The following is a 17,806-nucleotide window of genomic DNA, read 5'->3' on the forward strand; positions in this document are numbered from 1 at the left end:
ATTTGTGTCTATGGTGAAGGGTTATCATCTCATAGGACCTGGACACACATGGCCAAGCAATGGCTGCTACATCTAGGGATGGGGAAGCGTAGTGTTCCATGCTATCTATCCCTAGGCAGGGTTATGAGCTATGGATCTGTATTCTGCACAACTCTCTGACCACTGTGTAAATCAGCGGGCAGATATTTATCAGCTGAGGCAGCGCAAATAAAGTTGAAATGTTAGAATTTAGATCCACATCCCTGGTTGGTTTATTAATAAACTGAAGATGAAAAAAAGCTCTGAATAAAACAAAACACTACATACCAGACCTTTCCTGCTTTGCACAGGTGGGAAGTGGGGAGGGCACATCTCCTGATAGCCCTTTATTAACTGCTGTGGAGAGTTCCACACTTGACCTTCCTTAATCTTGAGTCTCTCCCATCTGGTGCCTGCCCCTGTGTAAGAGGCAGGAAGCCTTATGTCTGGCTTCCTGTAGGTCACATGCTTATTCCAAGTCATGTGCCATGTGTCTATCGCTCCCGGTTTTAAAGGGGCCAACGGCACACTGGGATGTGTACATTCACCTCAAAGCCTAGTGTCTTTTTACGCACATCACACATTCCTCCCAATGATAAGATGTATATACCCGGTCCTCTGGGTCATAGATTTATGTAGTTTAAGGTCAGAAGGAACCATTAGGTCATCTAGTCTGACCTTCTTTATATCACAGGATATTGCATTTCACCCACTTATCCCGGTAATTGAGTCCAATAACTTTTGTTTCACTTAAGCATAAGTTGTGTTTGGCTGAAGCATATCTTTCAGAAAGGCATGCAGGCTTGATTTGAAGACATCAAGGGATACAGAATACACTGCTTCCATCGGTAGTTTTTTCCAGGGGTTAATCCCTCTCACTGTGCAGAATTTGGGCTTGATTTGTAGTTTGAATTTGTCTGGTGTCTGCTTCCAACCGCTTGTTCTTGTTGTGCCCTTCTCTGCTAGATTAAAGAGCCTTTCAGTACCTGGTATTTTCTCCCTGTGAAGGTACTTATAAACTGTAATCAAGTCACCTCTCATGCTGCTTTTTGAGAAGTTGAACAGATTAATCTCTTTAAGTCTCTCAAAAGCTAAACCAATTGAGCTCGTTGAATTTGTCACTGTAATCCATTTTCTTTAGCTTTCGAATAATTTTCAAATTTTTTTCAAATTTTCAATCCACTCTCCAGTTTTCCAGCATCATTTTTAAAAATGCGGAGCCCAGAATTGAACACAGTATTCCAGTATCAGTTTCACCAGTGGCATATGCAGAGATAAAATCACCTGCCTGCTCTTACTCACTTGTCCCTTGTTTATACATCTAAGCATCATATTAGCCCTTTTCAGCACAGCATCACACGGGAGGCTCATGTTAAGAGGCTTATTCATTATGACCCCTAAATCCTCTTGAGAAGTCGCTGCTTTTCAGTGTACAGCTTTTCAGTGTACTGACCGTCACTTCCCGCAGCCCCCATTGGCGTGGAGTTGATGAACCGCGGCCAATTGGGAGCCACGATCGGCCGAACTTGCGGATGCAGCAGGTAAACAAACCGGCCCGGCCCGCCATGGGGCTTACCCTGGCCGGCCGCCTGCCAAAAGTTGCCAATTCCTGATCTACCATTCTGTGAGTATGGCCTGCATTCCTGGTTCTTAGATATATAGATTTGCATTTGGCTGTATTTTGTTTGAATGGGCCCCATTTACCAAGTGATCTAGGTGTCACTATATGGTTGCCATGTCCTCATCATTATTTACCACACTTCCAATCTGTGTCATCCACAAATTTTATCAGCAGTAATTTTATATTTAGTTCCAGATCATTGATGAAAATGTTGAATAGTACCAATCCTGTGGAACTCCACTAGAAACACTTCCATTCAGTGCTGATTCCCCACTGACAACTTATTTTTAAGATCTGTTAGCCAGTTCTTAATCCAGTCAGTGTGTGCTCTGTGGCTATTGTACAGTGCCAATTTTTTAATCAGAATGTCATGTGGTACTAAGTCAAATGACTTACAAAAAAGCTACATCTATTACATCTTTGCAGTTACCTTTATCAACCAAACTTGTAAGCTCATCAAAAAAAGATAGTTTGACAGGGTCTGTTTTCCATAAATCCATGTTACTAGCATTAATTGTATTATTCACCTTTAATTCTTTATTAATTGAGTCTGGGGCTGTTGAATAATTTCAGTTAACTCATGAGATTAACTCAAAAAAATTAATCGCGATTAAAAAATTAATCACAATTAATCGCACTGTTAAACAATAGAATACCAATTGAAATTTATTAACTATTTTGGATGTTTTTCTACATTTTCAAATATATCAATTTCATTTATAACACAGAATACAAAGTGTACACGTGCTCACTTAATATTTATTTTTGATTACAAATATTTGCACTGTAAAAAACAAAACATTTTATTTTTCAGTTCACTTAATACAAGTACTGTTGTGCAATCTCTTTATCATGAAAGTTGAACTTACAAATGTAGAATTATGTACAAAAAACCCTGCATTCAAAAATAAAAATTTAAAACTTTAGAGCCTGCAAATCCAATCTGTCCTACGTCTTGTTCAGCCAGTCGCTCAGACTCACCAGTTTGTCTACATTTGCAGAAAGATACTGCTGCCCACTTCTTGTTTACAATGGCACCTGAAAGTGAGAACAGGTGTTCGCATAGCACTGTTGTAGCAGGCGTCACAAGATATTTACGTGCTGGCTGTGCTAAAGATTCATATGCTTCGGCCATTGTTCCAAAGGACATGCTTCCATGCTGGTGATGCTCATTTAAAAAAAATAATTCATTAATTAAATTTGTGACTGAACTCCTTGAGGGAAGAATAGTATATCTCCTACTCTGTTTTACCCTCATTCTGCCATATATTTCATGTTATAGCAGTCTCGAATGATGAACCAGCACATGTTGTTCATTTTAAGAACACTTTCATGGCAAATTTGACAAAATGCAAAGAAGATACCAATATGAAATTTCTAAAAATAGCTACAGCACTCCAACCCAAGATTTAAGAATCTGAAGTGCCTTCCAAAATCTGAGAGGGATGAAGTGTGGAGCATGCTTTCAGAAGTCTTAAAAGAGCAACACTCTGATGTGGAAATTACAAACCCAAACCAGCAAAAAAGAAAATCAACCTTGTGCTGGTGGCAGCTGACTCATGATGATGAAAATGAACATGTGTCGGTCCGCACTGCCTTGGATCCTTATCAGCGTGGATGCATGTCTTCTGGAATGGTGGTTGAAGCATGAAGGAATGTATGAATCTTTAGTGCATCTGACATGTAAATATCTTGCTATGCCAGCTACATCAGTGCCATGCAAACGCCTTTCTCACTTTCAGGTGACATTGTCAACAAGAAGCAGGCAGCATTATCTTCTGCAAATGTAAACAAACTTGTTTGAGCGATTCGCTGAACAAGGAGGACTGATTGGACTTGTAGGCTCCAAAGTTTTACATTTATACTTTGGAATGCAGGTTTTTTTGTACATAATTCTATATTTGTAAGTTCAACTTTCATGATTGTTCTACAGTACTTGTAGTTGGTGAATTGAAAAATACTATTGCTTTTTACAGTGCAAATACTTGTAATCAAAAATAAATATAAATTGAGAACTGTACACTTTGTATTCTGTGTTGTAATTGAAATCAATATATTTGAAAATGTAGAAAACATCCAAAATAAATAAATGGTATTCTATTGTTGTTTAACATCACAATTAATTGCGATTCATTTTTTTAATCATGCATTTAATCATGATTAATTTTTTTAATTGCTTGACAGCCCTAATTGAGTCCCATATCAGTTTCTTCATTATCTTGCCCAGGGTCAATGTCAGAATGACAAACTTATAATTGTTAGAAGCTCGCAGCTAAATACTTCAAACATCCTTCTCAGTTACTGTGGACTGGAAAGTATTTCATCATCTTCATCTGATATGAATACATCATCCTGCTTCTTTCAAATACAAAAATGAAATATTTATTGAACACTGCTGTCTTTTCTGCATTATTATCATCTCCATTTAGGAATGGGTCTGCACCACTGCTAGGATTTCTGTTGTTGTTGTTCTTGTTATATGTAAAAAGCTCTCTGTTGTCCTTGGCGCCGCCAGCCATGGACTTTTTCCTCGTGTCTTAAGCTTCCCTTATCAGTATTCTGCACTTCATATCTTCTGATTTATATCAGTTCCTATTTATTTCTCCCATTTTCCATTTGTTATGTATTGCTTTTTTATTTCTAAGTGCTGCCTTCGCTTAACCACTGAATCAGGATGGGCTTTTGGCCAAAGTTTTCTTGACTGTGGAATCATGACTGTTTGGCCATCTAATAATGTCTTCTTAAAGAACTCCCAATTTTCGTGACTTTTCCATCAAAATTTGTGCTCCCAAGCATTTTCACTCATAATTGTTATTAGCTTTCGGAAATTAACCCCTTTGAAGCACCAAATAAATCTACTCCGGGTGGGGATTTCCTCGTTTTGCCCATATTGAATGTAATCAGATCATGATCTCTGGTCCCAAGGCAACCACCAGCTTCCAGTTCGGTGATTAATTCATCTTTATTCATCATAATGAGGCCCAAAATATAGTTATCTTGTGTTGGGTGCAATATATTTTGTGTTAGAAAATTATCATCTATCATTTTTAGAAACTCTGAGACCTCTAGCATATGTCTCCTAAACTGAAGTCTTCCATCACAACACAATTTAATTTTCTACACGTTGCAGACATATGTTTAAGGATTAAATCATCCTGTTCTCTGATTTGATTCAGTGGTTGCTAACAGGCCTCCAACTATTCACCCTCCTGGACTTTGTTAGTTTGCACATTGATCTGTATGCATGAAAAATCCTGTGGCTCTGAGTTATCAGTAACTCCTAAAACAGGTAATGGTGTTAATGTAGAGTGCCAGCCCTCCCACACACACCTTTTTTGCTCACTGTGTCCTTTCTGAACCAGTGATTATAACATTCCAATCATGCGAGTCATCCCACCGAATTTCAGTAATGCCAGATATATCAAATTTCTTCTCATCAGTAAGCATTCCCAGTTCTCCTTGCTTGTTACTCAGACTCCTATTACTGGTATATAGGTAATTGAAAAATGTCTTCTCTTCACAGTCTCAGTCACATGGTTAGCAGGGAGATGATTGATCTACTCTCCCTGAGTAGAGGGAAGACCACAGCTGCACATAGTAAGTGCAGAGGCTGCACAGAAGTATGGTTGGGCCAGATGGTTGGATTATGCACTTCTCCCCATCAGAAAGTTGTGTTCAGATAAGTCAAAGATAGCTGCTTCTATGAGTCAGCCCCTCCTTGTGGAAAAAGAGGAAAATGCTCTCTAGAAAAATCCCCGCTCTAGGACACATTCATGTTTTGGTTGCATAAACTAGCTGAGTTGCTGTTTTTGTCATTTAAAAAAAAAAAAAAAAAGCTAGTGAAAATCCCGTGAGGGAAAATCTTTGTTTCCTTTTTTACCTTGACCAGGGTCTGGAAAACCCAGTTTCAAAAATGAATTGGGTTTCAAGGCCTCGAAATTTTAGTCACCATAGCCTGTAAAGGGATGTATAGTCTACTTCTATTGGGTTTCAGAGTAGCAGCCGTGTATCCGTAAAAAGACAGGGAGTACTTGTGGCACCTTAGAGACTAACAAATTTATTAGAGCATAAGCTTTTGTGAGCTACAGCTCACTTCATCGGATGCATAAATTTGTTAGTCTCTAAGGTGCCACAAGTACTCCTTTTCTTTTTACTTCTATTGGAATGCCGTGCCCTGACTCCTCCTGCTCTGGAAGTAGAAACATCGGTTCTGCAGTGCATTGGGTTTTATATGTATATTGTGGATAAGGAGGAGCAGGATTGCCCCTAATCTTTGATGGGAATTTTATTGAAAAGTGAAGGCTTGACTGTTGTGGTACAGCAATGGGACTTTATAATTCTGATGGCTTATGTCTAACTAAAATAACTTAACTCCATGACATACCTCCTGTTTGTACTTCTTAGTGAATTGTGAACAGAAGTTTTTAAATACATTTTCATTTCATTCTATTTCACTCAGTGATGTCAGACTTGCTTGTAACTACATTGTAGAAAATTAATTTATTAAAATATTGGTTTATGGGGTTACATCATAATTATATGCAAAATAATGCATCATAACTGTGCAGTCTCCATACTTTTCTTCTGTACTATATTTTGGGGACTATAAAAGTGAGTTGTGGTGGCTGGTTTTGCTGATCATAAAATTACCCTAAATCATTCTCTTGTTAAAGATCTTAACACTTTATAGAGTAAACTAAGAATTTTTGAAGCATGTATAGTACTAAATGGTAAAAAGAATTGTACCCAATAATTTGGGACTCTGTTTTTAAAAATAGCTTGCCTTTTTCAAAATGACAACTGTACAAATAAGACAATGTGTTGAAGAATGTTAAGTAACTCCTAGCACAAGACTTATTTCCTACGTAGTAGGAATGATTAAACAGAACTAAATTCTTCAGAATCTCTTGTAGAGTTTCTTCAGTTAGCTATTTGTCACCTTGATTTAGCACTGATTTATAAGTGCACAAATTGGTAGATTAATGGTTGGAGAAGTCTGCTACTGTTTCATGTAGTTACATTATCCAGTACCCACAGAAACTATCATTATAGAATGGGCATATGGAGGAAATATGAGCGACATCAAAGGTGCTAGTCTTTTGAAAAAAAGCTAATGATAATTATAATGACAGGTTTCAGAGTAACAGCCGTGTTAGTCTGTATTCGCAAAAAGAAAAGGAGTACTTGTGGCACCTTAGAGACTAACCAATTTATTTGAGCATGAGCTTTCGTGAGCTACAGCTCACTTCATCAGATGTATCAGATGTATAATTATAATATTAGAATTGCATTTTTGGACCTCTCTTAGGCAGTATTAATGTTCTTAATTGCTTTTGAAAGAAGAAAAAGCTGCCTCCAAGCTGAACTGCAGAATAGGAAATACTGTTGTTCATCCTGGTAGTTCTTATTTTAAACAAGTCTTAGCAGTGTCAACATACTGCTACTGCACTTGAGGCTGACCATGCAAAGACTTAGGTAAGTGAGTCACTTTACTCTCGTAAGTAGTCCTATTGACTTCAGTGGGATTGCTCACAAGAATACAGTTAATCATGTGTCTTTGTAGCACTGGGGCCCTTCATTTTATCAATTGTGATTATATTATACGCGCCTTGTGTACTATTTATAAAGGCCTTGATCCTGCATTCCTTATGTACCCAAAGCTTGAGGGCCAGTTCTATGGATACGTGAACACTTAAGTAACAAGAAGTGCACCTGATATCACAGTGGTAAAGCAGTGGGGCTGGGAATGGCACAAAGAAGGATGGAGGGGCTGAGAGTAGCCTCCAGGTATTGGAAGCATGTGGGTGAGGGTGCAGGTGGCGGGGAGAGTAACACATTGGTGATCCTTCTAGCCATGTCTTTCTTTTCTAACAAAACAGGCAAGACATTCTCTGCAAAATTCCCATTACAGCGGGAGTGTAGGGTGGGCCAGAAACGCAAGCTCATTGTGAGAAAATTAAGAGGTCACTTGATCACTACCTATAAGTATCTAAATAGGGGGAAAAAAGCTAAGTAGCAGAGAGGTCTATTCTAGCAGACAAAGGCATAATAAAATCCAGTGGCTTGAAGAATTCAAAGTGGAAATAAGATGCAGATTTTTAACAGTGAAGGTAAAATCACTGGAACAATTTACCAAGCCTTCTTGGTTGGTTCTCCATTCTTTGAAATCTTTAAACCAAGACTGAATGTCTTTCTAAAATATGCTGTAGTTCAGACACCAGTTATTATTGAGCTTTATACAAGGATTACTGGGTCCAACTCTGTGGTCTGTGCTATGTCAGAGGTCAGAGTTCTGGTCCTTTCTGGACTTAGTCTATGAATCTATGATCAGTTTGATAATGAACCTAGCTCTGTTGGCTTTTAAAGTTGTTAATGGAAAAGGACCTTGGTACATATAATAAGACTGTCTCCTTGAGTGTTATTTTGGTAAGCGTCCATGTTCTGACATCATCTACCTTGTTAGGGACTCCACCATCACACCATAGGTTGGTGTGTGATTGACCTTTACTGGGGTGGTCATTAATCACTTGGAATTTGGTCCATTTGGACATCCACCTGAATCTCTTGGAAAAAAGGTCTTTTAAAAAGTATTTTCATTTTTAATCCCTGTTGACTCTGTCATATTCTCCTTAGTGCACCCCAGTGCGTAATGATGTCATTTACTTGGCTTTTTAGTATTTTATTTGTTTTTTGTCTGAAGTTTGAAATTGTGTATGCAGCACCTCGACCAACTTGACAGGACAGAGAAACTTGAGGAATAACATTTTCTGTCAGGGACGAAGGGGTCCTTCACAGGAAGAACACAAGCTCTGCCTGCTGGACAGGGCAGATTGTTCAGCTGAGTTTTGGACTGGAATTTTAAAAATAACTGACCATATTTGGAGTTGATTTTTTCCTTGATACTTACTAACACTCAAGTTTTAATTATTATTATTTTATTTCACCAGCAAAAAGGCAACACTGAAATTGAAATACTTCTCTGAATGTGTGTGTAAGAACATAGCATGAACAGAAGTTTTTATATTTCTTCTGCTTTCATATAGAAAACAAAAGGTAATAGATATGTTTTTGTTTTTACAGGCCAAAGCCTATCTAAGGATAGCTACTGAAATAGTAAGGAGATTGCCAACTCCTCCAGCATGATGTGCTCATCTCGGGTACCGGTGATCAGAACTTAACAGTAAAGTGATTCGATGGTGTAAGCAGTGGTGGAACAAGCAGAAGTACATAACTCTATGGATTATCTATTGTATTTGTAAAAAAATTATTTTGAAGTTTAGGAAACAAAGTTTGAAAGTATTGTTATTTTATATTTGTCATGACATCATTTGGTTACATTCAAATGGATTGAAGGATTCAGAAGGAAAATGGATGGTACATGACATGGTTGTCCGCTATGGTTGTCCGCTGCTGATTTTTAATATCCTTGAACAACAAGGACAAAGTGCATCATTCAGCAATGGAGTTTCCCTCAGTTTTAATGTGAAGGTTCAGCCTGTGGAAACTGCAGTCCCAGAATACAATGTGCCATCTTCATCCAAGCAGAAAGACTCAAAAGTGGACCATGGCATGTTGAGGATTATAGTCCCTGGCTCACAACTGTATAAAAGATGAGGGCATCTGCAATTTCCCCAATTTATGTACATTTTTATTCAGACCTCGGTGCTCTTGTTAAATTGCCAACATGGTCTTAAATTGGGCAAAGCATCAAGGACTTAATTAGCAAATGGAAAAACTACGTAATTACCATATGTTTGTGTACATTTACACTTAAGCCTCAAAAACAATAAGATCTGCATATTCTGTAATGACTTTTCCTAATGGTTCAAGAGCAAATTTCTTCCCTATTGGATTATATTGGGTTATGAGGTAATTTCCTACTTATGGGATAATGGACTATATGACCTGTAGGCAAATTACTTGCCTGCTTTTGTGTTATGTTGAACTCAGATAGAAAACTAGGTAACAGCAAGGTCTTCATTGTAAGACCTATCATATCTGAGTTCAACTTGGCAAGCGAAATAAATGACAAAAATTAATTAATTTCATGGCTGCATACGAGCATGTGTTCCCAAATCAAAGTAACAATGCAGGATCTGAAAGTTTGCTTCTTTAGTTACATCTTTAGTTTATACAAAGATACGATCTTCAGACTGCAAGACCTCTTTTGTTTTTTATTGTCTTGTGTCCTATGATCCTTATTTTTCGGTTGGTATAATTTCTATGGATGAAAAAACATGATTCTGTGGCACAGGCTTCCATTTACAATTAGAAGTTTGAATTTATAGTCAAGACTATTTCACACCATTCAAATATGTATCCTTATGGGAGTTTTGCCTTTGACTTCACTAGGGCCAGGATTTCACCCTTTGTTTACACCATTGTTCCTGTCGCTTTTCTCCTCTTGAAATAATATGACATAAAATAGAATTTGGCATTCTTTGAGCCTGGGCACACTTAAAACATATGCACTGAAAGTGAAATTTAAAATTTTGCTTCAAATTATTAATTGAATTTCAGACTTGAGTGGAGTTTTGTAAATATGAAAAATAATGTATTTTAAGATGACTGATTTTTTTTAACTTAGCTTTCATTTATGTACCTGGAAAAAAGTGCAGAGAAGTAAAATTGCAGCTGTTTCAGTAGCCATGTTATTTCCAGCTTTTGGATTGTACCTTTATTCAAACACAAGTATCCAATCATTTGCAATTGTCTAGTGATATATTTTACAAAAATTAAACTCTTAATGGTGTGCTTCCTCTTGTCACTTCATTGATAACTATTTGCCTTGTTGGTTTGGTAAGAAGTTTTCTCTCTATATAGGCATTTCTGTTGCACCCACCAGAGTAATATTAATTTATCTGCATGTGTGTATGTCTGTAAACATTTGTAGAGCTCTCATCACCGTAGTACTGTAGGACATGTTAACTCTCAGTGCAAAGCTTGGATTTCTAAAGTTGTTTTTAAAATTTAAAAAAGTCTATGTCAGGCTTTCCAAATTTAGTATTTATTATCTTCACTCTTGATGTTAGCAAGTTTGTGAGTGGCTACTGACATTTCCAGTTCAGGATTAGAACTATCAGAATTCAATTAGAGGACTGTTTTGGGGTTTTTTTTTATGTTTCTCCACATCCTTGGTTGGTATGAGGGATCAAGTTAGGTTTTTATAATGTTCTTTTTAAAAAAAACAAAAAAACCCCAAAGCATTAGGTTTTACTCTTTCTAGTCCTGCTGCTATTAAGCTACCTTTAATACCTTTCGGTTAACTACCAGTGTCCTGGGAAAACTTGTAAACATAGTTTCCGAAAGAATATGCAAAATGCTTTTTAATTAAATGCCTTCATGGAAGGATTGTCCTGTGCATATTTGTAAATAATGTTTAATGCTCGCTGTAGTGGATGAAATTAGATTTTTTTAATAAAGAGTGGTATCAACCGTTTAAAACACTTATAATACATAAAGGGCCTTGCGAGTATGCCACTGAAAGAATTATCCTTGCATATAAGGGCAACCATATTCAAAACAAAACTAAAATCAAAACGAATTAGCATTACATGCCTTGTCATCACTAATGGATAAAAGAATCTTCCTCCTATTACTGTTTCTGCTAATGAATGTAAGTCTGTTGATGCACCACGACTATGGCTTTTACATTATATAGATACTTGCACTTTTTTTGATTATACAGTGCATACTGATGATTAGTTTTGAATGCTGCTGAAATTACTGTAGAGCCAGGCTAATTCACACAAATGACTGGAATTAATTACTGGATGACTTAATTTTGAGTATTAGTGAAAGGCACTACATAGGAAAGGCAATATTTGACTATAAAACAATACATATGGTAAGTTAAAGACATAACATCATAAAATATATTTTGTTTGCTATCCTCACCACAGTAGTTTACTTTCAACTATGGGATTTGATATTTCATAAGCAGTGGAACAGGTTTCTAGGGAGGTTGTGGAATCCCTGTGTCACAAGCATACCCTGCCAAAGACCCTGCTGCCTTGTGGTGCCCTGCTTTATGGAGCTCTCCTTTTAAGAAGAAAAGTGCTGTGAGTTCAGACCTCCAGGGGTTGCCTAGAGAGGCCGCCCAGGGTCAGCTGCACGCGGAAATAGTGAGACTTGGTCCTCTAGTGTCTAGAAGGGCCAAGAGCAGGCAGAGGCCAGTTAGGGCCCAGCATGCCAGTAAAAAATGACTGGCTGCTTCTGTCAGGAGCTAGGGATGGGTGAATCTAGGCCAGGAGAAGATGGATCTTCTTTCTGTCTTAACCCAAAAAGCCTGGTTTGGTATGAGCCTAATTCTAAATGTACCTTTATGTTGTTTAAGTGTAAAAGACTTTTATTTCCTTTTGTGGAGCATAAGGCCCAGGTGTGCCATCCTGAGTTGAAGGCATAGGCGCTGACTTCCTCAGTTCCGGGGGATGCTTGATCCCTGCCCCCACTTCATCCCTTCCCCCAGGACCCCACTCTGCCTCTTCCTGTTCCACCCCAGCCTTCCCCAGGCTCTGCCTCCACTCCACCACTTCTCCCAAGCCCCCACACCTACCCCACCTCTTCCCGCCCCTGCTCTGCCCCATTCCGCCCCCTCCCCAGTACCTCCTGCACGCTGCTTGAACAGCTGATCACAGTGGGATGGTGGGGGAGGAGCTGATTGGCATGGCCACTGGTGGGCAGGGGGCGCTGATCTGTGGGGCTGCCAGTGGGGACTGAGCACCTACTGTTTTTTTTCCCGTGGGTGCTCCAGACCTGGAGTGCCTACGGAGTCCGCGCCTATGGTTGAAGGTTAATATGATTGCTATAAAATATGGTGAGTTTGCTTTGCAAGATGCTCCATTGGCTCAGCCTGTATGATTACCTGGGTTGTGGACAGGTGCTGTATGAGTGCATTTGGTGCAAGGAGCTCATAGCCTTCAGAGACCTATAGGGACTGGGAGTGGCTGGCTCACTACAAAAACAATTTTCCCTCTCTTAGTATTGACACCACCTCATCAAGTATTGGGAGTGGACCACATCCACCCTGACTGAATTGGCCTTCAACATTGGTTCTCCACTTGTAAAGTCACTTCCTTTTCTTCATGTGTCAATATGTATTTATGCCTGTATCTGTAATTTTCACGCCATGCATCTGAAGAAGCGGGTTTTTTACCGATGAAAGCTTAGAATCATAGAATCATAGAATATCAGGGTTGGAAGGGACCCCTGAAGGTCATCTAGTCCAACCCCCTGCTCGAAGCAGGACCAATTCCCAGTTAAATCATCCCAGCCAGGGCTTTGTCAAGCCTGACCTTAAAAACTTCCAAGGAAGGAGATTCCACCACCTCCCTAGGCAACGCATTCCAGTGTTTCACCACCCTCTTAGTGAAAAAGTTTTTCCTAATATCCAATCTAAACCTCCCCCACTGCAACTTGAGACCATTACTCCTCGTTCTGTCATCTGCTACCATTGAGAACAGTCTAGAGCCATCCTCTTTGGAACCCCCTTTCAGGTAGTTGAAAGCAGCTATCAAATCCCCCCTCATTCTTCTCTTCTGCAGGCTAAACAATCCCAGCTCCCTCAGCCTCTCCTCATAAGTCATGTGTTCTAGACCCCTAATCATTTTTGTTGCCCTTCGCTGGACTCTCTCCAATTTATCCACATCCTTCTTGTAGTGTGGGGCCCAAAACTGGACACAGTACTCCAGATGAGGCCTCACCAATGTCGAATAGAGGGGGACGATCACGTCCCTCGATCTGCTCGCTTATGCCCAAATAAATCTGTTAGTATTTAAGGTGCCACCGGACTCCTCGTTGTTTTTGTGGCTACAGACTAACACGGCCACCCTTCTGATACTTGGTATTAAATGACGCATCACAGAAACGTAGTGAAGTGATTAATCAATTGGGACACTGATACCAGGGCACAAAATATATGAGAATGACAGACTAGGTCACGCTGATGGGGGAGTGGCACTATCCATGTGAAAGAAAGCATAGAGTCAAATTTAGTAAAAATCTTAAATGAATTACCAAATCTTAAATGAAGTACCATAGAATCTCTATGGATAGAAATTCCATGCTTGAATAATAAGAATATAGCAATAGGAATATACTACCGACCACCTGACCAGGATGGTGATTGTGACTGTGAAATGCTTAGGCAGATTAGAGAGGCTTTAAAAAATAGAAAACACTATAATAATGGAGGATTTCAACTTGATACATGTCACTTCAGGATAGGATGCAGAGAGAAAATTTCTAGAAACCATTAATGGCTGCTTCTTGGAGCAGCTAGTTCTGGAACCCACAAGAGGAGAGGCAGTTCTTGATTTAATCCTAAGTGGAGCACGGGATCTGGTCCAAGAGGTGAATATAGCTGAACTCAGTAATAAATGACGGCAATATAATTAAATTTAACATCTTTGTGGTGGGGAAAATACCAAAGAAGCCCACCATAGCAGCTTTTCACTTCAAAAAGGTAAACTACACAAAAATGAGGAAGGTGGTTAAATGGAAATGTCACAAGAGTGAAATGTCTGCAAGCTGCATGGAAACCTTTTAAAAACACCATTTTAATGTTGTTATGTATGTTACATTGTTCTAGTGTGTGTATTTTAATAACTACCTGTTCAATACCGTGCAAATAAAAGTATTTCAGAAATGACAGCACAGTAGTTAGCAACAGACTGAAACACATTTCTGGATCAGGATAGATCTGACAGCAGAAATAAAATTTTGAATTACTTTAAAAAACTTGACCCACCTAACTTTTTACTAAATCAGTATCTGGTATTCCTGGGAATTAATTGAACAAAGCCATCGGGTTCCTTTACCAATTGGTGTATCTAAGGCTTTATTTCCTTTTGTAACAGAGTTAAAAAAGAGATATAAAATCAAACTTTAAATGGAAAAAGGGGTCGAGTTCAAGATACACTTGACAAGAACCTCTTTATTTCCTTAAGGGTGAGTGTGTGTGTGTGTGTGTGTGTTTGTGTATATAATGTATGTATGTAGGTAACACTTCTACAGCACTTCAAAGTGCTTTTTAAACAATCATTAGCAGCTGATTGACATTTTTCAACTGCTTTTATTATTCTCAAAGATTTTGTGCCTCTGTCGAGATCTTCAGATAGTTTGTTTCCTTTATACAGCCATGTTCATTGTGCTACCTTTACCTTGCATCCATTGAAGTTAATGGCAAAGCTCCCATTGATTTCAGTGGGGCTGGATCAAGAATCAAGTTACCATCCTTCTGACCAAGTAGGGCAAGATTCCCACTGGAACCAGTCAGTATTTCTCAATAAGGATCTTAGTGACATTAGGCACTAAGGTGCAATATGGGGTCTGTGATTTAGTGTCAGAATTAATTAATAATGAACTGGGTTTTTATTATTAATAATATTTTGGTAAGTTAGCAGTACCTACAGGCCAGGTACTAGATTCTACTAGATCAGTGTTTTTCAACCTTTTTTCATTTGCAGACCCCTAAAAAACTTTGAATGGAAGTGTGGATCCTTCTGGAAATCTTAGACATAGTCTGAAGCTCCCAGGGATCCATGGACTACAGGTTGAAAACCACCGTTCTATGGTAACAGCAACCTATCGTGGACATAGTTTGCTGGCCCCCAACTGTCTGATGACCACAGGTTGAAAATCACTGTGCTATGCACTGTACAACATACAACAAAGAAACAGTCCCTACCATAAAGAACTTTACAATCACGTATCAGACTATATTTTCTGAATTCTGTTTTACATCATAAGACATAGCAGAGAAAAACAAATACTATTTTCTGTACCCAAAGAGCTTTACTTTTCCATTATCTTCACATACACAGTGGGAGTTTTCTGTTCTCTTTTCAGCAGGTAGAGGGCAGATGCAGCCTCCCTTTCCTTATTTATCTATTACCCTCAGTATCTCTGTTTATATGAGTATTGAACCAAGTATTCACAAATAAAACCTCTTTTGGAATACGTGAGTCTTGAGAATAAGCTTGGGGGGATGAACATCTGTTGTCCTTTAACATCGTTTAGAGGGCTCACAGATCCTTCTAAAGTATTTTCACTCAGACCACTGGGATTTTCTAATACTTGTGTTATTTCCTGTGGTCCAAAGATTTGTTTCATTTTTCCTGTAAGGGCGGTGGGGGGGGGACACCCAAACCCTGTGAATGTTTTCAGTGACTACACAGGGTTTAGTTTAAGAAGAAAAACCTAAGAACTTTTTCTGTGAAACATTTCATAGATTTTCTTTAGTATGTGAGTGATTTTTCTTTTCTTTTTTCCCTTCCCTGCAAGGGGAAATGTTTTTTTTTTCAGACTAATGTTAGAGAAAATGTGACGATGTAATTTTAAACCCACTTTAGGTGTATATTTGAGAAGAATAAATGGTTGGCAAAACTTACTTACTATGTGCTACGACTAGTAGATAGATCTGGTGCTTCTAATAGAATGTTATTGATTTTTTTTTAAAGATCCTATTTAAAAAAACTAAGTTAAAACAGATAAGGGCACAAAGAGTCTGAACATTTCATTGTTCTACAAAATTGTGCATTTTTGTGTGAGAGTTGATTGGGGAAAGGGAAGGCAGGCGATGATGAGTTTATATGTTATCTGCTGAATCAGGCAGTTCCTATGTTTCTTTGTATTGGAAAATATTCCATGTAAGCAGGCTTTTGTCTCTGGTACCTTGAGGCCTCTCATTAATTACATTTTAGATTGAAGCAGTCACAGTTCAGCTTTACACTAATCACTTCCTGTTGGTGAATAATAGGATCCAATAGCTATTTTGGAGAGTTACTTTTTAAAATAAGTGTTAAAAGGCTGGGAAAATGTGCCTCATAAGCAGCTAAGCTTTGAAAACGTAGTATAATACACCCACTTATTTGTGAATGCCAGCACTATTGACATCTCTTTTGTAACACCTTAATATCCTCAGCTCTTAGAAATCCTTTGGCTATGTGGTGTTTGCACATTTTACAAATGCATTTGTTGTTAGAATAGATGCTGCCCCTTCAGTTTTGACTTAATTTATCTACAGTGTGAATAAACCCCTTATTCTAACATGGTTTTCTATGACTATGGGTAACTAAACTACAAAGTTATTACTTAGGGGAAAAGTGATAAGGCTTGTTTGAAGCAGAATACCCCATTCCCTGAGTGGGGTTTACACAGGAAATTTGTAATCCGTCTCTATGCATGTCGTTGCCTTTATATCTTAATGGGAAATGGAAACCTTATTACTATGAAATGAAAGGTACTAATAAAATACCTTTTAATTAACAGGTGCATTATCTAATGAAACTTAACAACATTACAAACTTCCAGAATAGTTTATTTCATTTAAAATATTCTTGAGTTTCCATTTTCCAAACACAACATTTTTCACAAAACAAGGATTATAATAAAGACATGGGGCCAAATTCTCTGCTGGGGCAATGGATGCTTCTCAATTGACTTCAGTGGAATTTTTCCCACTTAAACCAGCACAGAATTTGACCCGTACAATGTATATATAATTCAATGTCAACATGCATGGAAACAGTTATATGTGTAAATCCACAGTTACAGCTGGAGGAGTGCCAAGGAGGGACATGGGGGCCTTAGACGGGCATTGGCAGATATCATGCGCGTTGGGGTGCAGAGAAGCTTTCAAGTCACTGGTAGGAAAGGTAGAAATACAAGTAAAATTATGTCTCTAGTAGAAGAAGATTGGGCCATGGTAAAGGAGAGTATATCCAGTTGATAAATATTGTTGGCATAAAAAAGGAATGAAAAATAGTCATGCTTTCAGAAATACAATCACACATGCTTCGATTCCACTATTATAGCTGTCCACTAGTATAGGTTTGAGCTGGACTACTTGGCACTGGGGGACAACATTGACTCGATTGGCATGTCCCAGAGATGGTGGGGCAGAATAGTTCATTAGATACCATCCATTTCTGGCCAATGTCTGACATAATTTGTCCATACGTAGGAAAGATACAAAGATCTGCACTTACAAGTCAACATTTGCAAAACATTGTCACACAGGGTGAGCCCAAATATTGACATTATTTCCCATTCAAGTCTAGGGGAATCCTTCCACATCTTGAGTAGTGTCCGCTGTGTGGTAACTAAGGGTTTGTCTACACTCGCAGAGTTTTTGCACTGTAAGTTTTGCCAGTGACAGGGAACCGG

At 38.5% G+C, this 17,806-nt stretch overlaps 1 protein-coding gene across 2 annotated transcripts in view; it reads left to right on the top strand.

Annotated features, from left to right (window-relative positions):
* NUBPL (NUBP iron-sulfur cluster assembly factor, mitochondrial) overlaps nucleotides 1–9,018 on the top strand; it is a 150,416-nt gene extending 141,398 nt beyond the window's left edge. For both annotated transcript variants that reach the window (XM_077819011.1, XM_077819012.1), the window contains one exon: nucleotides 8,720–9,018. In XM_077819011.1, the coding sequence (XP_077675137.1) occupies nucleotides 8,720–8,782 (63 nt within the window). In that variant the 3' untranslated portion in view covers nucleotides 8,783–9,018. The remainder of the gene's footprint in view (nucleotides 1–8,719) is intronic.
* The last annotated feature ends 8,788 nt before the right edge of the window (nucleotides 9,019–17,806 follow it).

The sequence above is a fragment of the Eretmochelys imbricata genome, chromosome 6, assembly GCF_965152235.1.
Source record: "Eretmochelys imbricata isolate rEreImb1 chromosome 6, rEreImb1.hap1, whole genome shotgun sequence".
NCBI classification, from domain to species: domain Eukaryota; kingdom Metazoa; phylum Chordata; order Testudines; family Cheloniidae; genus Eretmochelys; species Eretmochelys imbricata.